General features: G+C 51.2%; 1 protein-coding gene across 1 annotated transcript; it reads left to right on the top strand.

The window, feature by feature from the left end:
• Positions 1-3,569: 3,569 nt before the first annotated feature.
• LOC132588350 (galanin receptor 2b-like) lies at positions 3,570-21,766 on the top strand. The gene is made up of 3 exons (XM_060260722.1): positions 3,570-3,690; positions 17,293-17,672; positions 20,650-21,766. Exons 2-3 carry the CDS (start codon positions 17,299-17,301, stop codon positions 21,398-21,400), a joined length of 1,125 nt encoding a protein of 374 aa, XP_060116705.1. The 5' UTR covers positions 3,570-3,690; positions 17,293-17,298; the 3' UTR covers positions 21,401-21,766.
• The last annotated feature ends 2,683 nt before the right edge of the window (positions 21,767-24,449 follow it).

Below are 24,449 nucleotides of genomic sequence, written 5' to 3'. Positions count from 1 at the left end.
GCTGCTCTTTTTAAAAATGTCAACTGTCCCCCATCCCTTCTGCCATTAATGGTAGGTCCAGGTGTGAAATTCCCTCTGGGAAAACTGTTCGGGGTGGGGTGGGGGGGGAGAATTGGGACTGCAAGAAAAAGGTAGCAACAGGATACTTCCCCCACCTATAACAGGCGTGATAATAAATGTTAATCCAATTCAAGAAATATCTGGGGACTTTGGGGGATGGAGCCAGGGGACTTTGGGGGTGGAGCCAGGAGACTTTGGGGGTGGAGCCAGGAACAAGGTTGTGACAGGCATCATAGAACTCCAAAGGGAGTCCTGGCCATCACATTTAAAGAGACCACACACCTTTTAAATGCCTTCCCTCCATTGGAAATAATGAAAGACAGGGGCACATTATTTGGGTGCTCATAGAATTGGACCCCCTAGTCCAATCCTTTTGAAACTTGGAGAGTATTTTGGGGAGAGGCACTGGATGCTATGCTGCAAATTTGGTGGCTCTAGCTCAAAAAACAGCCCCCCAAAGGCCCAGATACCCACGGATCAAGTCTCCATTATACCCTATGGGAATCAATCTCCATAGGGAATAATGGAGTGCCCAGCAGACATTTCCCTCCCCCCCCTCCGCTTTCTGATGACCCTGAAGTGGGGGGCCCCTCAAAATCAGGGGATCCTCTGCCCCCACCTGGGGATTGGCAACCCTAGAACATATATTTAACAGAGACCAGATAATGAGAGTCTTAGAGCTGATTTCTTTACTTCCCTTCTCCCCAAGGGAAGCCAAAAGCCATTTTGTGGTGTTCTCTCAACAACTCTGTGAGGCAGTTGATGCTGAGGGCGTGTGGCTGGCCCAGGGGGGGCACCCAGCAAGCTTCCGTAGCACAAGTGGGGGATTTGAACCCAGGTCTCCCAGATCTTAGTCTAGGGGTGGCCAAACTGTGGCTCAGGAGCCACGTGGGCTCTCAAAGCCCCCAATGCCCTGTTGGCCAGCTTGGAGAAGGCATTTCTCTCTTTAAATCACTTCAGAGGGTCAGTTTGGTGTAGTGGTTAAGTGCGCAGACTCTTATCTGGGGGAACCAGGTTTGATCCCCCATTCCTCCACCTGCACCTGCTGGAATGGCCTTGGGTCAGCCATAGCTCTGGCAGAGGTTGTCCTTGAAAGGGCAGCTGCTGTGAGACCCCTTTCAGCCCCACCCACCTCACAGGGTGTCTGTTGTGGGGGGAGAAGATATAGGAGATTGTAAGCTGCTCTGAGTCTCTGATTCACAGAGAAGGGCGGAGTATAAATCTGCACTTCTTCTTCTTCAAACCAGCTGGCAGCTTGGAGAATGCATTTAAAATTGCTTTCTTTCTACCTCCCCCCCCATTCCATCTATTTTCCACCTTGCCTTGCCTCCCTCCCTCCCTTCCTTCCATGTCTTGTGGCTCTCCAACATCTGACATTTATTTTGTGTGGCTCTTTTGTTAAGTAAATTTGGCCACCACCCCATCCTAGTCTGACACTTTAGCCACTACACAAACAGCAGGGGGGGGAGGGGGGAGAGGGTTTGGCAATAACCTGAGCCAGGCTATTCCAATTCTTTCCTTTTTTGGCTCTGAAACTCCCACAATCCTCCTGAAGCTGGTGTCCAGTTTTGAGATTCCTAGCTCTGTCTTCTGAGTTTTGCCTCCCTCAAACTGACAGACAGATGGACACGCAGATCCTTTTCTTAGAGTAGCATGGTAACAGCTGGTCAAGTGATTTGTTTTGTTATGGTACTTGGGGTTGGGGGGGTGGAACTTTTGTCTGGGGCTCTCAGTGATCCCGCAAAGGTTTCTAAGTTGGCCAAGAGCTCCTTAGAAGAGGAGGAGGAGGAGGAGAAGAAATTGGATTTATATCCCACCTTCCACTCTGAATCTCAGAGTCCCAGAGCAGCTCACAATCTCCTTTACCTCCCCTCCCCCACAACAGACGCCCTGTGAGGTGGGTGGGGCTGAGAGAGCTCTCCCTGAAGCTGCCCTTTTAAGGACAACTTCTGCAAGAGCTATAGCTGACCCAAGGCCATCCCAGCAGCTGGTTCTCCCAGATAATAGTTCTCACACTTACAGGGGTGGCGCTGGGGGTTCTGCCGCTAAAGGCAGACCCCAGCTCAGCGGCTCCCCCTTCCCCCCCGCAAAAAAAAGAATCCATGTGGGCGCGCGTGTGCAACACGATGACGTCAACACGGTGATGAGGGAGGGGAGGGAGCTGACAATTGCCTCCCTGGCACCTTGCAAGGCTCTCGGGGTGTGAGCCCCGGTCCCTGTCCAGCCTTCCTGCAATGCAGGGAGGTTGATGGGTGGCGGGGAAGCCCACGATCGCCTCCCGGGCAAGACGCGAGCCCCGGACTGGCTCATGGGGAGGTGCCCCAGGCAGGGTGGCACCCTCGGCAGCCACCTACCCAGCCTACTCCCACACGCCGGCTCTGCACACTTAACCACTACACCAAACAGGTGTCCAATTTTGCTAAGCAGAGGGTTAAGCCATTGTGTGTGATTCCCAGAGAGGGCAGCAGGTGGCAGCGTTGGGAAGCCGTCTGAGAAATGGAGTAGGCTTGGCTCCAAAGGGATCCCAGAATGGGAAGGCAATCCAAAAAATTGCTCAGTGGCCGTCGGCAGACGTGGCTGTTTTGCTGAACCAAAACCTCCCAGATTCCCACACTGAGTTTTCTTCTAAGCAACCTCCCCCGTTAAAAGGCAAACCCTATGTCAGGGATGATGAGGAAAAGCATTGAGAATAAAACGACCAATATTGTAATCAGGGGTCATTTTGTAGAAAAATAGGTGGCAGAGATGATTAGCATAACTCATTAGCATATCCTACCCCTCCCACCAGCCAAAAGCAACCCAATGCAAGAAAGGAGAGCCCCGGGCGAGTGAGGTCTGCTTGGGCTAGCTAGAGATCCAGCCAGCCCAAGCAGGCCTCGCTCACCTGGGGCTCTCCTTGCCCCCTCCCAAACACAGTCAAAAGGCCAGCAAGCCACCCTCTGCCCAAAATCACATAAGAAGTGGAGAAAGGGTGGCGTGGGCTTCTCCAGAGGTTCATGAGGGCTGCTGGGGGTGTGGCAAAGCCCCTGGTAGCTGGCTGCCTGCCTGTTCTCCTAATCCAGGGATTGTTATGCAGCTGCACCTCCTACTCAATGGACAAGGTAGGTGGGGAGGAGGAGGGGGAACCCTCAGAAAGGTTCAGGAGCTGCGCTCCTGTGAGCTCCTGCAGAATTCAAAGCCTGGGTGTGATGCCCCTGTGTAGATCCATGGTGTGGCCTCATTTGGAATGCTGCATACAGTTCTGGTTGCCGTAACTCCAAAAGGACATCGCAGAGCTGGGAGAAAGGACCGAGGGGGGCAACCAAGACAATTGGGGGTGGGGGGCTGGAGCACCTTCCCTAGGAGGAAAGGCTGAAGAGTCGGGGACTTTTCAGTTTTTGGAGAAAAGAGGTGACTAAGTGGAGGCTGTATGAAAGTAGGTTGTAAAATCATGCCTGGGGTGGAAAGAGTTAACAGAGTGCATTTTTCCCCCTTCTCCTCCCCAAAACTGGAGGGCATCCAATGAAGCTGAGGGGCAGTAGAATCCAGGAAGGAGAACCAGAAACGCTGTTTCATACAGAGAGTGATGAAAATGTGGAACTGGCAGCCAGAGGATGCCGTGATGGCCACAGGAACAAACAGCTTTAAAAGGTATGAGGTAGATTCATGGAGGACAAGTCCATCAATGGCTCCTAGCCATGATGACTGAGGGGAACTTTCACATACAGAAGCACGAAGCCTCTGAATCCCAGAGCCCAGAAGGCAATCTCAGGGGAAGGAGAAGGAGGAGGAGGAGGAGAAGAAGATTTATTGGATTTATATCCTGCCCTCCACTCCAAATCTCAGAGCGGCTCACAATCTCCTTTCCCTTCCTCCCCCACAACAGACACCCTGTGAGGTGGGTGGGGCTGAGAGGGCTCTCACAGCAGCTACCCTTTCAAGGACAACCTCTGCCAGAATTGTGGCTGACCCAAGGCCATTCCAGCAGGTGCAAGTGGAGGAGTGGGGAATCAAACCCGGTTCTCCCAGATAAGAGTCCACGCACTTAAGCACTACACCAAACTGGCTCTCAAAGTCCACAAAGCTGCAATTCACTGCTGAAAACCCTCCGATGTGTGCATGGAAATGTTGATGCAAGAGGAATCGTTTCCAGCCCTAAGATCTTCAGCTATGAAGAAGAAGATATCAGATTTATATCCCACCTTCCACTCTGAATCTCAGAGTCTCAGAGTGGCTCACAATCTCCTTTCCCTTCCTCCCCCACAACAGACACCCTGTGAGGTGGGTGGGGCTGAGAGGGCTCTCCCAGCAGCTGCCCTTTCAAGGACAACCTCTGCCAGAGCTATGGCTGACCCAAGGCCATGCTAGCAGGTGCAAGTGGAGGAGTGGGGAATCAAGCCCAGTTCTCCCAGATAAGAGAGCTATGGCTGACCCAAGGCCATTCCAGCAGGTGCAAGTGGAGGAGTGGGGAATCAAACCCGGTTCTCCCAGATAAGAGTCCGCACACTTAACCACTACACCAAACTGGCTCTCAAAGTCCACAAAGCTGAAATTCACTGCTGAAAACCCTCCGATGTGTGCATGGAAATGTTGACGCAAGAGGAATTGTTTCCAGCCCTAAGATCGTCTTCAGCTACGAAGAAGAAGATATCGGATTTATATCCCACCTTCCACTCTGAATCTCAGAATCTCAGAGTGGCTCACAATCTCCTTTCCCTTCCTCCCCCACAACAGACACCCTGTGAGGTAGGTAGGACTGAGAGAGCTCTCCCAGAAGCTGCCCTTTCAAGGACAAGCTTTTTGAGAGCTATGGCTGACCCAAGGCCGTTCCAGCAGGTGCAAACGGAGGAGTGGGGAATCAAACCTGGTACTCCCGGATAAGAGTCCGCACCCTTCACCACTACACCAAACTGGTTCCACAGCCCAAGTTCTGTAGTATTTTTCTTGGAAGCACCAGTCCTAATTAAAGTTGGCCAATATTCTGAAACTCTCCTGGCTGGTATAGCTCTGAACCGCAGCACCTTCTGCACAAATTTGCCCGTTCTTCTCGTGCAGAAATCGCTGTGCCTTTGCCCGCTGCAACTCCGTGGGCTGAGATGCGTGGATGCTCTGAACGTTAGCAGGAATCAATACGCTCGGCCATTATCAGCAGTTAAGTAATCAGAGCATTTTTTTTTTTTAAAAAAGGAAAAGGTGGGGGGAAACGACTTGTTTTAACAAGCTGAAATTACCGGCAGATTCCCAATTAATGGAGACGTCCTTGGGCCCTCGCTGAGAGCAAGGGAGAGGGGGTTGCCTTGTCAACGGTGACTGGTTTTTTGTCTCAGTGATGCTCAGACAATAAGAATGTAAGTTACACAGTGCAGGAAAAGGTGTTTGGCACATGGCTAGAGAGCCAGTTTGGTGCAGTGGCTAAGTGTGCAGATTCTTCTCTGGGAGAATGGGGTTTGATTCCCCACTCCTCCACTTGCAACTGCTGGAATGGCCTTGGGTCAGCCACAGCTCTCACAGGGGTTGTGGGGGAAGAAGATAAAGGAGACTGTAAGCTGCTCTGAGAGAAGGGCAGGGTATATATCTATGGTCTTCTTCTAGAACGGGGTAGCCAAACTGTGGGTCGGGACGGGAGCTACATGTGGCTCTTTCACACATACTGTGTGGCTCTTGAAGCCCCCACCTCCCCATCAGCTAGCTTGGAGAAGGCATTTGTCTCTTTAAATCACTTTGCCAAGCCAAGCCAGCTGTCAGTTAAAGTTGCTTTCTTTCCACCTCTCCCTCCCCATCTTCCTTCCTTCCTTGTAGCTCTCAAACATCCGACATTCATGTCTTTTGGCTCTCAAACATCTGATGTTTTTCCTGTGTGGCTTATACGTTAAACAAGTTTGGTCACCCCTGTTCTAGAAGCTACCTCTGGAAAACGGGCCAAATATATGATATGAGGCCTGCCACACACACATACACATACACACAAACCAGCAGCAATCCAAGGCTGTTTTGCTTTGGTCACATTATGCGAAGACAAGAGTCACCGGGAAAGACAGCAATCCTAGGAAAAGTGGAAGAGAAAGACGCAACCTGAAATAGATTTCATCAAGGAAACCACAAAGGCCCTTTACCTTTGGGGAGGGATGGTGGCTCAGCGGTAGAGCATCTGCTTGGTAAGCAGAAGGTCCCAGGTTCAATCCCCAGCATCTCCAACTCAAAAGGGTCCAGGCAAATAGGCATGAAAAACCTCAGCTTGAGACCCTGGAGAGCCGCTGCCAGTCTGAGTAGACAAGACTGACTTTGATGGACCGAGGGTCTGATTCAGTAGAAGGCGGCTTCATATGCCCTCCATTTGCAAGAATACCTGCTCAAAGCTGAGGAGGAGGAAATTGGATTTATACCCTGCCCTTCACTGTGAATCTCAGAGTCTGAGAGTGGTTTACAATCTTCTTTGCCTTCCTCCCCAACAAAAGACACCCTGTGAGGTGGGTGGGGCTGAGAGAGCTCTCACAGCAGCTGCCCTTTCAAGGACAACTCTGTGAGATCTATAGCTAACCCAAGGCCATTCCAGCAAGTGCAAGTGGAGGAGTGGGGAATCAAACCCCGTTCTCCCAGACAAGAGTCCGCACACTTAACCGCTACACCAAACAGTGGGACAGTTTGGAAGATATAAATTCATAGGGTTGCCATAAGTTGGAGGTGACGTGATGGCACTTAAACACACACAGGTAAGGCACACAAGCTGAGCCGACTGCAACTGTTCTGCCTGAAATTTTTTAAAGTCCACTGTATCAGATTTCCTAGTCAGGAAAGCACACTGTGGACCGGTCATCTCTCTTTATTTACCAAGCACAAACTGAGCAGGCGGGTAGAACCCCGCCTAGATTCTACCTTTGACAACTTCAGCTGGTGAACCAGCTGCAGCCCTTTCTGGGTGGAAAAGATCTTGCCCCTGCGGCGCACGCCCTGGTAACGAGAAGATTAGACTGCTGCACTGTGCTCTGCGTGGGGCTGCCCTTGGAGACTGCCTAGAAGCTGCAGTCAGTACAGGCTGCAGCAGCCTGAATGTTCACTAGAGTTGGTCATAGGGACCATATCCCTCCAGTCTGACTGTACCTACTTCTCAGGGTTGTTGCGGCACTAAAATGGAGGGACAGAGACGCACCAATCCCCCTCCCTGCGTTCCTTCGAAGAAGGATGCGGAAGGCAGACAGGCCGAAATCTTTGGAAATGAGCCCTGTTGTGGAAGGAAGAGACGTCCATCATTCCTGGTTTCTTAGCGCAGGAAAACAGGTAGGGCTTTGGTGGCTTTACACCAGCAAGGGAGGGGAAGGGAAGGTTACCAATATCAAGGTTGGGACACTCTTGGAGATGCGGGGGCGGAGCCTGGGGAGGCCAGGGACCTCTGTGGGGTGCAATGGCACAGAGTCCCCCCTCCAGTTTGGCGTAGGGGTGAAGTGTGCGGACTCTTATCTGGGAAAACCAGGTTTGATTCCCCACTCCTCCACTTGCAGCTGCTGGAATGGCCTTGGGTCAGCCGGAGCTCTGGCAGAGGTTGTCCTTGAAAGGGCAGCTGCTGTGAGAGCCCTCTCCAGCCCCACCCACCTCACAGGGTGTCTGTTGTGGGGGAGGAAGGGAAAGGAGATTGCGAGCCGCTCTGAGTCTCTGAGATTCAGAGTGGAGGGCGGGCTATAAATCCAATATCTTCTTCTTCTCCAAAGCAGCCATTTTCTCCAGGGGGAACTCATCCCTGTAGCCTGAACATGAGCTGTAATCCCAGGGGGATCCCCAGGTCCCACCTGGAGGCTGGCACCTAGGATTGCCAATCGCCAGGTGGGGGCAGGGGATCCCCTGGTTTGGAGAGACTCCCCAGCTTCAGGGTTATCAGAAAGCAAGGGGGAGGTGTCTTCTGGGCACTGCATTATTCCCTATGGCAGGGGTGACCAAGGGTAGCTCTCCAGATGTTTTTTTGCCTACAACTCCCATCAGCCCCAGCCATTGGCCATGCCAGCTGGGGCTGATGGGAGTTGTAGGGGGGGAACATCTGGAGAGCTACCCTTGCCCACCCCTCCCCTATGGAGATCGATTCCCATAGGGTATAATGGAGAATCGAACTGCGGGTACATGGGGCTCTGGGGGGTGGGGCTGTCTTTTGAGGTAGAGGCACCACATTTTCAGCATAGCATCCGGTGCCTCTCCTCAAAAGACCCTCCAAGGTTCAAAAGGATTGGACTAGGGGGTCCAATTCTATGAGCCCCCCAAAAGGTGCCCCCGTCCTTCATTATTTCCAGTGGAGGGAAGGCATTTAAAAGGTGTGCAGTGGTCCCTTTCAATGTGATGGCCGGAACTCCCTGTGGAGTTCCATGATGCTCGTCACAACCTTGCTCCTGGCTCCACCACCCCCCAAGTCTCCTTGCTCCACCCCCCAAAGTCTCCTTGCTCCACCCCCAAAGTCTCCTGGCTCCACCCCCAAAGTCCCCAGAGATTTCTCGAATCAGACTTGGCAACCCTACTGGCACCCGTAGAACGTTGCACTTGCCATTGAGGAATATGACCCAGGAGCTAAGGGATGGCTGAGATTGTCCAGAACAGAGCCCGGATGGGATATTAGGGATGTAGTTTTGAGAGGGTGGAAGGGGCACCTTACCCACAGTGGGTAGAAGAGGGAAGAAACGTCTGAGGGTGTGACCAGACGGAAAGAGGAGGAGAGAAAGAGGAGGAGGCGAAGCAAGCTGGACTGGGGGGTGGGGGGAGACTCCGGCATGAGTGGCTGAGCGCGGCAGAGAGAGCGAGAGAGAGCTGAGAAGCAGCTGGCATCACACGCAGACAGGCTCAGCTGGGATGTGCCAGCGCAGGGCAACTCACGGGCAGAAGCCGGCCGCAGGCTGGTCCAGGACTGAGACTCCAGGCAAGGGGAAAGCGGAGGCGTGAACTTAGGGAGAGGAGCCGGCTTGCACCTTAGGAGAAGGTAGGTCGTCTTCCTGGGAGGGGTGTGCTGTCTGAGTGGTGAAAGAGGGATGCTGGGGTTTCGGGAGAGACGGGCATCACCGCTGCCTTTGGCTCTTGCGTCTTTTGAAGTCCATTTGCCGTTTGAAGAAACAGCCCTGTTTTCCTGGCAGGGAAAGGGGCTCGGCTTCTCCCTCCCCCAAGCTGTTTTAAGGCAGAGGAGCGCAGCTTGTAGAAACATGTGGCAACCAGAGAGGGAGGGATGTTTCCTGGTTAGAGCAGCTGATGGACTGCTAAAGCAAAAAGCTCCCAGAAAGCTGATTTGAAGATCTTTTCTCCTGCTTTTAAATGGGGTTGGGGAGGATATTGTGGCATTCGGCAGGGAGGAAAGACGCTCTGCACGTTCTCAGAGGTGTTTCTTTTTCAAGTTTTACTTTCTATCCTGGCTTTCCCCGCCTCCCCCAGGGAGGGCCCAACGCAGCTTATATTGTTCTCTGCATCTCCATTTTACCTTCGCAACAACCCTCTGAAGTAGGTTTCTCTGAGAGTGCGTGACCGGTCCAAGGTCACCTGAAGAGCTGCCATGACACAAATGGGAATTCGAACCCAGATCCCAGTCCCAACACTTTAACCATGACCCCATGCTGGTGTCGTGCTCTCTAGGGAATACCTGTGCCTGAGAACGGGTTCTAGGGCCACGTCTCCAATGATCGCCCCATCTAAAATGAAACTCTACATACCCCCTTCAAAATAAGGCATCTCCAGATAAACCTTGACGAAACCCTCAATTACTCAAAGGGCTGTCATACAGAGCAAGAGTGGCCAAAGTTGCTTAACACAAGAGCCACATAGAATAAATGTCAGAAGTTGGAGAGCCGCAAGACATGATAATCAGATGTCTGAGAGCCACGAGGAGGGAAGGGAGGAAGGAAAAACTGAAAGAAAGGTGGAAAGAAAGCAAATAGATGGGGGGTGGGGAGGAAGAGAGGTGGAAAGAGAGCAACTTTAATTTCAAATGCCATCTCCAAGTTGCTGGCTGGTTTGGCTTGGAGAAGTGATTTAAAGAGACAGATGCCTTCTCCAAGCTGGCCAATGGAGACTTCGAGAGCCATGCAATATGTGTAAAAAAGCCACGCGTGGCTCCCGAGCCACAGTTTGGCCACCCCTGATACAGAGGGTAGCGCAAAATTGTTTTCTGTGGCCCTGGAAGGTACGACCGGAACCAACAGGTTGAAATTAAATTGAAAGAGATTCCAGCTCAATATTAGGAAGAACTTCCTGACCGTTAGAGCAGTTCCTCAGTGGAACAGGCTTCGTCAGGAGGTGGTGGGCTCTCCTTCCTTGGAGGTTTCCAGGTTTCCAAACAGAGGCTAGACGGCCGTCTTACAGCAATGCTGAATCTGTGAATTAAGGCAGCTCATAAGAGGGAGAGTGGGAAGGTTCGCATCAGTGCTTCGTTCTCGTGGCCCTTTCTTACATGCCCAAGGAATGCTGGTTGCCACTTTGGGGTCAGGCAGCAATTTTCCTTCCAGTCAGTTTGACCTGGGATCCTGGAGGTTTTTGCCGTCTTCTGGGTATGGGGCGGGGTCACTGGGGGTGTGGGGAGGTGTTTGTGAATTGCCTGCTTTGTGCAGTGGGTCAGACTAGATGACCCTGGAGGTCCTTCCAACTCTATGATTCTACTCTTCTGTACAATGGGCATAATAACAAGTCTTCCCAAACAGAATAAAGAGCACTCTGGAAAGAACACCTTCTGAACAAGCTGTTCCGAGTGCTCCTTCTCAGAGCTCCTGTAACAACCTGCTGCCGCAACAACCAGTCTATCAGAACAGAGCCCCAAGAAGGTTTTTGGATATGAACTTTTAGAGCCAGTTTGGTGTAGTGGTTAAGCGTGTGGACTCTTATCTGGAGAACCGGCTTTGATTCCCCACTCCTCCACTTGCACCTGCTGGAATGGCCTTGGGTCAGCCATAGCTCTGGCAGGAGTTGTCCTTGAAAAGGCAACTTCTGGGAGAACTCTCTCAGCCCCATCTACCTCACAGGGTGTCTGAGAAGATATTATAGGAGATTGTAAGCCGCTTTGCGTCTCTGATTCAGAGAGGAGGGTGGGGTATAAATCTGCAGTCTTCTTCTTCTCCTTCTAGCACCCCCAGTTAGACGAATGCTGACTCTCAAAACCCTCCAAATTTTATTGATCTTCAAGGTGCCCCTGGCTTCGAATCGTGTTATCCCATGGCAGATCCACGCAGCTGCCCTTTGAAATGGCCAGAAAAAGACTTTCCCCGCCGAACGAAGTCCACCAATCTGAATTAAACTGGACTCTGTTCTTAGAAAGGGTTTGGTTTGAATGAGTGGGAAACCTCTGGCTGTTCTCCCCCCCTTGTGTTTCTCTCTGTGCTTTTTCTCGCTTTGGGGGAGTTTGTATACATTACTGGATGGGGAATTAAGTTAAGGAAATGAGACTGTTGAGAAAACTACCGCTTTGTCTAATGGGGGATCTCCACGAAGCCAGCAAGAGGCTTTTCCAGCTTCTTACACCATAAACTTAGTTTCACGGGGTAGCTGTGTTGGTCTACAAGCGAACAGAGTTGAATCCAGGTGTATCTTAGAGGCAGTCAGGAGTTTTAGCGTGTAAGAGTCAATTCTCCCTTCAGAGAGCCAGTGTGTAGTGGTTAAGTCCACAGACTCTTATCTGGGAGACGTGGGTTTGATTCCCCTCTCCTCCACTTGTGGCTGCTGGAATGGCCTTGGGTCAGCCATAGCTCTCGCAGAGGTTGTCCTTGAAAGGGCAGCTTCTGGGAGAGCTCTCTCAGCTCCACCTACCTCACAGGGTGTCTGTTGTGGAGGAGGAAGGTAAAGGAGATTATGAGCTACTCTGAGACTGAGTTTCAGGGGAGGAAAAGGAAAGGAAAGGTCCCCTGTGCAAGCACCAGTCGTTTCCGACTCTGGGGTGACGTTGCTTTCATGTTTTCATGGCAGACTTTTTACAGGGTGATTTGCCATTGCCTTCCCCAATCATCTACCCTTTCCCCCCAGCAATCTGGGTACTCATTTTATCGACCTCGAAAGGATGGAAGGCTGAGTCAACCTCGAGCCAGCTACCTGAAAACCCAGCTTCCACCGGGGATCGAACTCAGGTCGTGAGCAGAGCTTAGGACTGCAGTACTGCAGCTTTAACACTCTGCGCCATGGGGCTCAGGGGAGAGCAGGATATAAATCCAATATCATCATCATCATCAGATACAAGAAGAGTAGAAATGGAGATCTCTGAGTCTTTTTATTGTGGTCAGAAGGCAGGAAGGGTTTGTAAAGATTGTTCATAAAGGATGCAAAGATGCACACATATTGTAATCCGCTTGATTATAACAGAGGAAAAGCCAGAAAATTAGCATCTGTAGTGAGATAAAAATCCTACATCTCTATTGAGCCCTGTGGGGGGAATCGTTGTTCTGAACTTGTGAATGAACTCATGTTCCACCATCCCCCATTGTAATCTCCCCTTGAAGCTTTTAGGTCAGCAATGAAATTGCTCTTGTGTTGGTTTAGGAGCATTGCAGTTTTTGTCAAGTTAGATCGATGATGATGATGAACTACTAGAATGCAGCACACTGCAGCAACTTTGGCTTTGGGATGCACATCTTGAAAAGAGAACGGAATGAGTGAAGAGGGCATAAGGTCCATTGACTGCGTGGCCTCTGAAGGAAGGCATCCTAGATTCAAGCGTGGCATTGGGCATCCGCCTTTCTCCCAAAGGTAATCATACACCTGTGCAGTCAGGTGCAATTCCTTTGAGGACTGAGCTAGGACTCAACACTAGTATGAATGTACTTGAATACCGTCTTCAAGTACTTGGAGGGCTGTCCTAGAGAGGAGGGTGTGGAATTGTTTTCTGTGGCCCCAGAAGGCAGGACCAGAACCAATGGGTTGAAATTAAATCAAAAGAGTTTCCGGCTCAACATCAGGAAGAACTTCCTGACCATTAGAGCGATTCCTCAGTGGAAAAGGCTTCCTCGGGAGGTGGTGGGCTCTTAGGGTTGCCAAGTCCAATTCAAGAAATATTTGGGGACTTTGGGGGTGGAGCCAGGAGCGAGGATGTGACAAGCATCATTGAACTCTGAAGGGAGTTCTGGCCATCACATTGAAAGGGACCGCACACCTTTTCAATGCCTTCCCTCCATTTGGAAATAAGGAAGGATAGGGGGCACCTTCTTTGGGAGCTCATAGAATAGGACCCCCTTGGAGGGTGTTTTGAGGAGAAGCACTGGATGCTATGCTGCAAATTTGGTGCCCCAGATACCCACAAGGAGATATCCTTGGAGGTTTTTAAACGGAGGCTAGAGGGCCATCTGACAGCAATGAGGATCCTGTGAATTTAGGGGGAGGTATTTGTGAGTTTAGAGCGGTTCCTCAGTGGAACAGGGTTCCTTGGGAGGTGGTGGGCTCTCCTTCCTTGGAGGTTTTTAAATGGAGGCTAGAGGGCCATCTGACAGCAATGAGGATTCTGTGAATTTAGGGGGAGGTATTGGTGAGTCTCCTGCATTGTGCAGGAGAGTGGACTAGATGACCTTGGAGCTCCCTTCCAACTCTATGACTCTATGATTCTATGAATGCTCTGACCAGGATAGCCCAGGCCAGCCTGATGTCATCAGATTTCAGAAGCTAAGCAGGGCTGACCCTGGCAAGTACTTGGATGGGAGATCTCCAAGGAATACCTGGCCTGGGATGCAGAGGCAGGCAATGGCAAACCACCTCTGTAATATCTCTTGCCTTAAAACCAAGTCTAGCTCACCACCGAGTGGTGTGTAATACTAAAAGAGCTTGAACGTCTGGCTACCAGACAATCTTAGGATCCCCTGGCTCTACTGCACACGCTGCCATACAATAATGATCACATAACTCCAAACATTTGGGACAAATGCAGAGCTGCTCTTGCAAGCTGCGAGAGGAGCCCCCAAAAGGGGGAGGGACGGTGGCTCAGTGGTAGAGCATCTGCTTGGGAAGCAGAAGGTCCCAGGTTCAATCCCTGGCATCTCCAAAAAAGGGTCCAGGCAAATAGGTGTGAAAAACCTTAGCTTGAGACCCTGGAGAGCTGCTGCCAGTCTGAGAAGACAATACTGACTTTGATGGACCAAAGGTCTGATTCAGTATAAGGCAGCTTCATATGTTCATATGTTCAAAACCTCTGGAACCGTGCATGAAAATGTTAAACTGTTGTTTTAGACCCATGCGCCGAGGGAGACGGGCAACTATAACTCTCTCTCGCAACGCTGCCCTTTATTCAGCGGGGTGGGATTCGAACGCAGCCAGAGCGACGGACAGACGTCGCCGCCATAGATTTCTGCAGTGCAATAAAATCAATTTCCTTGGCACGCGTCTTGATCTAGCACTTGAATCTTATTGCCGGAGTGGGAATGGTTCGGCCCAGCTGTGATCCATCAGCTTGCCGGGGAAACAGAGCTCTCCAGACACGGGCGTGCTACAGATGCAGTCACAGAGACAAGACTCCCTCTCCAAGGCAAACCCCAAGCCGTAACTCTTAGCCGAATGCTTCTTTCCCCATGCCAAATATTCAGATTGCAATCTGGGCCCGGACAGATGCGAGCGAGGCTGAATTCGAATGCCATTCATTTGCGAGGCAGGAATTTACTGCTTGCAGTTCGCATTTGGACTCGGTTAGTTCTTTGGCCAGAACCCAAGGAACGGCGCATCCATTCAGAACACCCAAGGGGGGCTTTTGAAAGGACTTTGCAAGAGGGGCATGGATGCAGGAGGGAGCATGAAAATGAAACCCTTCTTTGCTTAAAGCTTTTCAAGCGAAGGGGCATGGCTCAGGGTTAAACTACACATTGCGCTTCCCCCCCCCCCCCCCCGTGGACCAGATGCCAGTTTCCTGCAGGGGAGATTGCAGATTTATACCCCGCCCTTCTCTCTGAATCAGAGTCTCAGAGCGTCTTACAATCTCCTTTATCTCCTTCCCTCACAACAGACACCCTGGGAGGTGGGTAGGGCTGAGAGAGCTCTCCCAGAAGCTGCCTTTTCAAGGACAGCTCTGCGAGAGCTGTGACTGACCCAGCAGGTGCAAGTGCAGGAGTGGGGAATCAAACCCGGTTCTTCCAGATGTTGATTCACTCACTCCATGTTGATTCACTCACTTCAGCAGTCAGATCTGAAGAAGAAGAATTGCAGATTTATACCCCGCCCTTCTCTCTAAATGTTAGCCTGCTTTGGCGGGGAGGGCGAGATATAAATCCAATAAAATAAATAAATAAATCAGAGATTCAGGGGGGCTCACAATCTCCTATATCTTCTCCCCCCACAACAGACACCCTGTGGCCACTAATTCTGGCCCCATCAAGCTCCACCCTGAGCCAGTCCTCTGCCGTCCCACCACAACCTAGGAGCCACGCCCCTTATTTTTCAGGCTCCGCCCCTGTCCCCTCAGGGGCTGGCTTTAGGGGACCTGGCAACCTGGAGAAAGAAAAAGAAGGCAACTGAGCAGAAACTATCTGCGTTGGAGTAGGAACAAGCAACTGAAGATTCTTTTCAATGGCGTTGAGTGGCAACGGTCAAGGAGTCTCTATTCAGCAGCAGTGAGGGGCTAACAGCAAAGGACTCCATTGAACTAGAGTGAGGTGACAATGTCAAAGAAGAAGAAGAATTGCAGATTTATACCCCGCCCTTCTCTCTGAATCAGAGACTCCGAGCGGCTTACAATCTCCTTTATCTTCTCCCCCCACAACAGACACCCTGTGAGGTGGGTGGGGCTGAGAGGATTCTCACAGCAGCTGCCCTTTCAAGGACAACCTCTGCCAGAGGTATGGCTGACCCAAGGCCATTTCAGCAGTTGCAAGTGGAGGAGTGGGGAATCAAACCCGGTTCTCCCAGATAAGAGTCTGTGCACTTAACCACCACACCAAACTGGCTCTCAAAGTACCCCAGTACACAGGGCTCCAATTTGGATCAGGGCTACGTGGGATGGGGTGGGGGGGTGGCTTTGTGTAGTTTAGTGTAGAGGTTAAATGTGCGGGAAGATTAGATGACTGAGAAGTGATATGATCACCATCTTCAAATACTTGAAGGACTGTCGTATAGAGCTGGGATGGCCAAGGGTAGCTCTCCAGATTTTTTTTTGCCTACAACTCCCATCAGCCCCAATCATTGGCCATGCTGGCTGGGGCTGATGGGAGTTGTAGGCAAAAACATCTGGAGAGCTACCGTTGGCCATATAGAGGATGGTGCAGAGTTGTTTTCTGGTGCCCCAGAAGGTCGGGCCAGAACCACATACCTTATGGTATTCTCCACAACACCCTGTGAGGCGGTGCGAGGCTGAGAAAGAGAGGGGTGGTGGTGTCAGGGCACAAGGTCATCCAAAAGGCTGTTATGCCAGAGTAGCGATTTTGAAACCAAGTCTCCCAGCTTCTATGCCAAATTACTTAGCACTACACCACACTGCCTCCGGGTCAAAGATTCCCGGGCCCTGGGCAGAAGTCCAGATTGGGGGCCCAGGATCACTGCCACCCCACTGCCAGGGCTAAGCAAAAGGGTGATTTTCACCCTATGCGAGTTAAGCTCCTCATGCTCCAAACCTTCTCGTCTTGTCCCCTTTTTTGGGGGGGGGGGTTAGGGGGCACTTGCCCCTGTCGCCTATCATCCGGGACTAATAATAATAAAATAATAGCAATAAAATTTTATTTATATCCCGCCCTCCCCGCCAGAGCAGGCTCAGGGCGGCTAACAACATTCATAAAATATACAATACAATAAATATACAAACTTTAAAATTAACATTATTTAAAAACCAATCAATACCCAGATAACTTAACTTAATCTGACAGTAGCAATGGTGTTCCTGGTGCTATTCCTGTCAGTTTACATGATAGCGAGGGTCCTTTATTGAAACAATCCTTTATTGTTTATCCTTTATTGGATCCCTTTATTGAAACAATCATGAATCAGCAGTCCGTAAATGCCAGCTTAAAAAGGGTGGTCTTGCAGGCCCTGCGGAACTGGTCGAGGTTCCGCAGGGCCCGCACCTCCTCCGGGAGCTGGTTCCATAGGCATGGGGCCACGATGGAAAAGGCCCGTGCACGAGTGTTCTGGAGTTTAGCCTCTTTTGGCCCAGGGATAGTCAGTTTGTGTTTCCCTGCTGACCTCAGTGCTCTCTGGGGCTCATATGGGGAAAAACGGTCCCTCAGGTAGGCCGGTCCTCGGCCATATAGGGCTTTAAAGGTAATAACCAGCACTTTGTAGCGAACCCGGTACGTAATCGCTCCAATCGCTACTTCTCACCGCCGTCTCTCTCCTTCTCCCTCTGTGTACCTGCAGACGACTATGACCGAACCGGAGGACTTCGCCGGCTTAGCTGGACACTGGAACGACTCTGACACTTCCCAATTCAGCCCGGCGAGTGTCGTCGTCCCGGTGATCTTCTCCCTCATCTTTCTGCTGGGCGTGGTGGGCAACAGCCTGGTCTTGGCCGTGCTGCTAAGGAATGGGCAGATGGGCCACAACAGCACCAACCTCTTCATCCTCAACCTCGGCTTGGCCGACTTCTTCTTCATCATCTTCTGCGTGCCCTTCCAGGCCACCATCTACTCCTTGGAGGGCTGGGTCTTTGGCTCCTTCATGTGCAAGGCCGTCCACTTCTTCATCTACCTCACCATGTACGCAAGCAGCTTCACGCTAGCTGCCGTCTCCGTGGACAGGTAACCCAGGACTCGGGGGGTGGGGTGGGGCTCTGCTCTCTACCAAAAAATGCCTGGGTTCTCCCTGCAACAGCTGCCACTTCGGAATGTGTGAGAGCCGGTTTGGAGTAGTGGTTAAGAAGAAGAAGAAGACTGAAGATTTATACCACACTCTTCTCTCTGAATCAGAGCGGCTCACAATCTCCTTTACCTTCCTCCCCCACAACAGACACCCTCTGAGGTAGATGAAGATATTAGATTTATATCCCGCCCTCCACTCCGAAGAGTCTCAGAGCGGCTCACAATCTCCTTTCCCTTCCTCCCCCACAACAGACACCCTGTGAGGTAGATGAAGATATTGGATTTATATCCCGCCCTCCACTCCAAAGAGTCTCAGAGCGGCTCACAATCTCCTTTCCCTTCCTCCCCACAACAGACACCCTGTGAGGTAGATGAAGATATTGGATTTATATCCCGCCCTCCACTCCAAAGAGTCTCAGAGCGGCTCACAATCTCCTTTCCCTTCCTCCCCCACAACAGACATACTATGAGGTAGATGAAGATAGTGGATTTATATCCCGCCCTCCACTCCAAAGAGTCTCAGAGCGGCTCACAATCTCCTTTCCCTTCCCCCCCCCACAACAGACACCCTCTGAGGTAGGTGGGGCTGAGAGAGCTCTGACAGAAGCTGCCCTTTCAAGGACAACTCCTATGAGAGCTATGGCTGACCCAAGGCCATTCCAGAAGCTGCAAGTGGAGGAGTGGGGAATCACACCCGATTCTCCCTGATAAGAGTCCGTGCACTTAACCACTACACCGAACTGGTGTAGTGCATGGACTCTTATCTGGGAGAACTGGATTTGATTCCCCACTCCTTCACTTGCAGCTGCTGGAATGGCCTTGGGTCAGCCATAGCTCTCGCAGAGTTGTCCTTGAAAGGGCAGCTTCTGTCAGAGCTCTTTCAGCTCCACCTACCTCAGAGGGTGCCTGTTGTGGGGGAGGAAGGTGAAGGTGATTGTAAGCCACTCTGAGACTCTGAGTTTCAGAGTGGAGGGTGGGATATAAATCCAATATCATCATCATCGTCAAAATGCCAGCGTCAGGTTCCCCAAATCCCATTTTGATACTTAGCTTTAATGTAACTGACAAAGCTTGTCTCATTTATTTAAAACCATTTTCATCAGGGAGGTTAACAGCACTTTATAGCCAACCCATTTGTGATGGACTGCGTTTTTAAACGCTTGGGAGTGCTGTGCCGGGAGATAAAGCGCTGGGAAGGGTTAATTTTTCACCGAGCGGGAGATGGAGCCTGGGAGGACGGAAGCTAAGCAGGGCTGGGGGGGTCAGCGCTTGGATGGGAGACCACCCAAGAAGTCCACGGTTGCCACGCAGAGGCGGACAGTGGCAAACCCCCTCTCTTTGTCTCTTGCCTTGGAAACCCCACAGGATCGCCACACGTTGGCTGTGAGATGCCCACACTTTCCACCCCTGCAGGGAATCTATTTCCAGGAGCCGGTGGTGGCTCTCGGCAGCAGGTGGCTAACGGTAGCTGGCCAGATGTTTTTTACCTACAACTCCCATCAGCCCCAGCCATTGGCCATGTTGGCTGGAGCTGATGGGAGTTGTAGGCAAAAATACATCTGGAGAGCTACAGTTGGCCACCCCCGCTCTACAGCAACCCTTCTTACTAGTGGTTACAGACAGAGGTGGAATTCTAGCAGGGGCTCCTTTGCATATTTGGCCATGCCCCCGGATGTATCCAATCCTCAGAGAGCTTACAAGGAGGATTGGCTACATCAGGGGTGTGTGGCCTAATATGCAAAGGAGCTCCTGCTAGAATTCCACCCCTGGTTACAGAACGGATGTTGCCATCTTCAAACCTGGACTGAACGTTGGTTGCCTGCTGGTATCGGGCAGGGCCGATGGGCAGGGTGGGTGTCAGACGTGGCACACTCTTCCCTCGTCCTCCCGCCCGTCCCTCAGACTGATCCACCGACACACAGCCCAACATCTCTGGCCCTCGAATCCTTTCCCCATCAACCCCCGCCGGCTCCTTTTCTTCAAAGCTGACACTCGAACGAGCAACCCGTTCTCTCAGCTGCTGCGCCGACTGTCCAACCTGGCACAGCCGTCAAAAGAAACACAACAATTCCCTCCTTGCGGGGGAAAGTGAGACAAGAAAGCAGACAGTCTCTATCAACCGCTTGTCATCTCTGGCTGCCCTGAGCGCCTGACCCCAAGGCAGAACGTGGCACTTGTTTTTTGAAAAAATGAGATTTGGAATGTTGTGGGGGCACGGAGTTAAAGGAGATTGTGACCACTTGTAGACTCTGAGATTCTGAGTATAGGGCGGGATATAAATCCAATGTCTTCTTAACCCGTAGTGAGTGGTCTTCGGGATGTTAGCATTGGAACCATGTACATTAGCCTCAGCAAATTTAAATAATTAAAGCAAGATAGGGCAATGAGAGGAAAAGAGAATAAGATTTTTAAAATTATTTTTTAAAAAAATCTGAGGAGATAGTTTTCTTGGGAGACCCCTTGTCCTAAATTAGGCGTCTCTCCAGGGCTTTTCTTTTGGTAGCAGGAACTCATTTGCATATTGAGCCACACAGCCCCTGATGTAGCCAATCCTCCAAGAGCTCACAGGGCTATTTGTACAGGTCCTTCTGTAAACTCCAGGAGGATCGGCTACATCAGGGGTGTGTGGCCTAATAGGCCCCGCGTCTCTCTAGAGTGGGGGAGGAGGCTGTTAGCTATCCAGCCGCTCTTCCCCACACTTCTAAACAACATGTCCAATCCAGATATGTCCCTGACCGGCATCCATTTTGTGTCATCTTAGGCTGGGCAGTGTATTGCATTTAGGATATTTCCGATGATATCATAGGAAGGGTGTTTATGATTTTCTAGCGATAAACTACCCCTCTATGAGAAGAGGGGTCTGACCGCAAACGCGGACATCCTCAGCGATCACTAACATGTTTGACTTTTGGGGCAGATACCTGGCCATCCGCTACCCGCTACGCTCTCGGGAGCTGCGCACCCCCTGCAACGCGGTGGCAGCCATGGCTGTCATCTGGGGCCTCTCCGTGGTCTTCTCCGGGCCTTACCTCAGCTACTACGACCTGATCGAGTGGGAGTCCAGCTACATCTGTGTCCCCGGGTGGGAAGAATGGAGGCGGAAGATCATGGACACCAGCACTTTTGCCTTCGGCTACATGATCCCGGTCTTGATCGTCAGCCTCTCGTACACCAGGACAATTAAATACCTGTGGACGGCCGTGGACCCTGTGGAGGACATGTCCGAGTCCAAGAAGGCCAAGCGCAAGGTCACAAAGATGATCATCATTGTGACTGTCCTCTTCTGCCTGTGTTGGCTGCCCTACCACGTCGTCGTGCTCCGCTACCTCTACGGAGACTTCCCCTTCAACCAGACGACCTACGCCTTCCGGCTGCTCTCCCACTGCATGGCCTACGCCAACTCCTGCCTCAACCCCATCGTCTACGCTCTGGTCTCCAAGCACTTCCGCAAGGGCTTCAAGAAGGTCTTCAGTTGCCTGCTGAGGAAGAAGGCCCGGAACAAGGTCCACGTTGTCCACGCTGCTCAGACGGTGCCCGGGTTCGAGGCAGGCTCCACCGAAGTGTCCCAGATGAACGAAGACCACAACGGACGGCCGCATGGGAGCGACGTGGATCCTAGGCCCTTCATGATCCCCTCAGAGGCAGCGAGGGCCCCCCACGAGTCCTAATCTCCGTTCGCGGAGGATCCTGCGCTCTCCTACTGACCTAAGAGCTCTGCCCGATGCATTGGCCCGGGGGCAGATGCCAAAGATTGACGCAGGAACTTTAAAAGACCATGTTAAATACTGGGTTCAACAAAGAGGAGTTCAACCAGGAACATGTTTTATTAGCAACTACGTACTAAGAAAACATGGCGGGGCCGAGACCCCCCCACATTTCTGATACCAAATCACAGCAGTGAAGTTTCGCGCCAAGACCGCTCATTGGTCGCTGCTTCGAGTTCAAATCTATCAAGAGACTCTAGCGTTTCCCGCGGTCGCCCGGGTCTGCGCAAAGCTTCCAGCGGAACATTAAATTCAGTACATAATAGACCAGCTAATCATTCCTCACTTCCTGTGACATTTGAGGTCACAAGCTGGGGAGAAGCTAAGGGTGCCAGTCTCTGGGGGGGGGGGGGGGTCGAGCAACAAGAAAAGCCATGAAAAATAACTAACCCCAATACAAAAAGGGGGCAAAAGTAGGTCACCTTTTCCTCCCCTGCGGTTGACAATACCGTCAGAGACTTATTACGAGTCCATGCTTATATTTCATTGAGAAACTGGCAAGACCCTTGAGAAACCGACATTTTCAACATTGAATTTTGGAAGAGTTTTATTGAAGGAGTTAAACTGCACAAGCACTTTACAGAAAGAACAAAGAAGCAGTAAGGGCAGGGACGGAATTCTAGAAGGAGCTCCTTTGCGTATTAGGCCACACCCCGGATGTAGCCAACCCTCCAAGAGCTTACAGGGCTCTTTTTTGTAAGCTCTTGACGGATTGGCTACATCAGGGGTGTGTGGCCTAATATGCAAAGGAGCCCCTGCTAGAATTCCACCCCTGAGAAAGGGTGACCAATTGTATTGCGGCTGGAAGGCTGATCCACTTTGCAAGTGTTTATGAACTTTCATCAGACATTCTATCATAAGGCCTTTACATTTGAATGTTTGTCTTGATATTGTGATTATTTAGAGACTGGATTTTTCCCCCCCCACGTTTTGTATTGGGGTTAGTTATTTTTTACGGCTTTTCTTGTTGCTTGATTGACTTCTGTGATTCTCTCTTGGCTACGTTACCATCTCCAGGTGGCGGCAGGAGAGCGACGTTCCTTCTAATTCCCCCCCCCCCCCACTGATCGAAGCAGTTCACATCTTGAGCAGAATATAATTGGTGTAATTTTCAAAAAGGCAACGGACAGTGTAAAACCCACCAGATTACTGGTGCCAGTTTGGTGTAGTGGTTAGGTGTGTCGACTCTTGTCTGGGAGAACTGAGTTTGATTCCCCACTCCTCCACATGCACCTGTCGGTGTGACTTTGAGTCAATCTCAAGTTCTCACAGAGCTGTTCCTCTCAAGAGCGGTTTCTGTCAGAGCTTTCTCAGCCCCCCTGCCTCGCAGGGTGTCTGTTGTGAGGAGGGGAAGGGAAAGGAGGTTGTCAGCTGCTCTGAGACTCTGAGCGAAGGGCGGGGCTTAACTCTGACACTTATTCTTCTTAATGAGCCGCTCACATGTGCGGCTCTGAGGGAACACTGCCAGAGATCCCCTGGGATTCCAAATGATCTCCAGGTGACAGAGATCACCTCACCTAGAGGAAATGGCCCCTTTGGAAGTTGAACTGTATGGCATCATACCTCACTGAAGTCCCTCCCCTCCTCAAATCCTGCTCTCCTCAGGCTCCACCCCGCCCCCCAAAATCTCCTGGTGTTTTCCAATGCAGAGCTGGTGACCCTAGAAGAACTGGGTCCCACACAATGATATAATGCCTGCTATGTAATCACAGAATCACAGAGTTGGAAGGAACCTCCAGGGTCATCTAGTCCAATCCCCTGCACAATGCAGAAAACTCACAAGTACCTTCCCCTAAATTCACAGGATCTTCATTGCTGTCAGATGGCCATTCAGCCTCTGTTGAAAAACCTCCAAGGAAGGAGAGCCCACCACCTCCCGAGGAAGCCTGTTCCACTGAGGAACTGCTCTAACGGTCAGGAAGTTCTTCCTAATGTTGAGCCGGAAACTCTTCTGATTTAATTTCAACCCATTGGTTCTGGTCCTACCTTCTGGGGCCACGGAATTCAATTCTACACCCTCCATTATAGCAGGGGTGGCCAACGGTAGCTCTCCAGATGTTTTCTGCCTACAACTCCCATCAGCCCCAGCCAGCATGGCTGATGGCTGGGGCTGATGGGAGTTGTAGGCAAAAAACATCTGGAGAGCTACCGTTGGCCGCTGAAGATGGTGATCCTATCACCTCTCAGCCGCCTCCTCTCCAGGCTAAACATCCCCAGCTCCTTCAACCTTTCCTCACAGGACTTGGTCTCCAGACCCCTCACCATCTTTGTCGCTCTCCTCTGGACCCGTTCCAGCTTGTCTACATCCTTCTTAAAATGTGGTGCCCAAAACTGAACACAATACTCCAGGTGAGATCCACAAAAACCACAAAACCCAACACATGCTAGAAACAAGGAGCAGTCTGGATTGGAAGTATATAGAGACGGGATTTAAGCCAGGGGAGGGTTCCAAAGGAGTGGAAGAGGAACGCCTTTACAAATCAGGACCCTTTTGCTTATGGAACGCACCATTCTGTGATATACCCTGCCTAGCTGTATTCTGTGACTTTCTCCTCTCTCCTGAGCAAGACGGACGGAGCGCTTGAACCTTACCCATCTTCGGTAAACTGTAGCCAAACATTATTTGCACATTTTGTGGAACTGGCATGATTATCCGGTGTGTAGCCCGTGGCTTCTCAGGTCACGGAAGCCTGGGTCTGGATTCATGCAGCTGAAATGCCATTGCGACAGGTTTTGCCGCCGAGCATCTCCCTGCAATGAACTCGGCAGCCTCTCTCAAATCCAGCCTTGCCAAGAGTTTACTTGGTGCATATTCTTAAGCGTTTCAAGCTGCCTTTTAAAAACCCAGAATTATATAAACGTGGACTGCAAAGCCTGCAATGCAATATCACTTGGGAGGGGGAAGGCTCTTGGGAAACACATGTGCAGTCCTTAGAAAGGGGGGGAATGGGAA

The sequence above is a fragment of the Heteronotia binoei genome, chromosome 20 (assembly GCF_032191835.1).
Source record: "Heteronotia binoei isolate CCM8104 ecotype False Entrance Well chromosome 20, APGP_CSIRO_Hbin_v1, whole genome shotgun sequence".
Lineage (NCBI taxonomy): Eukaryota > Metazoa > Chordata > Lepidosauria > Squamata > Gekkonidae > Heteronotia > Heteronotia binoei.
Note: the sequence above shows the minus strand (reverse complement) of the source record. Positions and strands in the feature narration are given on the sequence as shown.

What these genes read in the sequence shown, in the direction of transcription:
- LOC132588350 (XM_060260722.1), top strand. Translation starts at nt 17,299, where the DNA reads ATGACCGAACCGGAGGACTTCGCCGGCTTAGCTGGACACTGGAACGAC. An exon ending in GCTGCCGTCTCCGTGGACAG is followed by an intron (nt 17,673 to 20,649) that starts GTAACCCAGGAC and finishes CTTTTGGGGCAG; the next exon opens with ATACCTGGCCATCCGCTACC.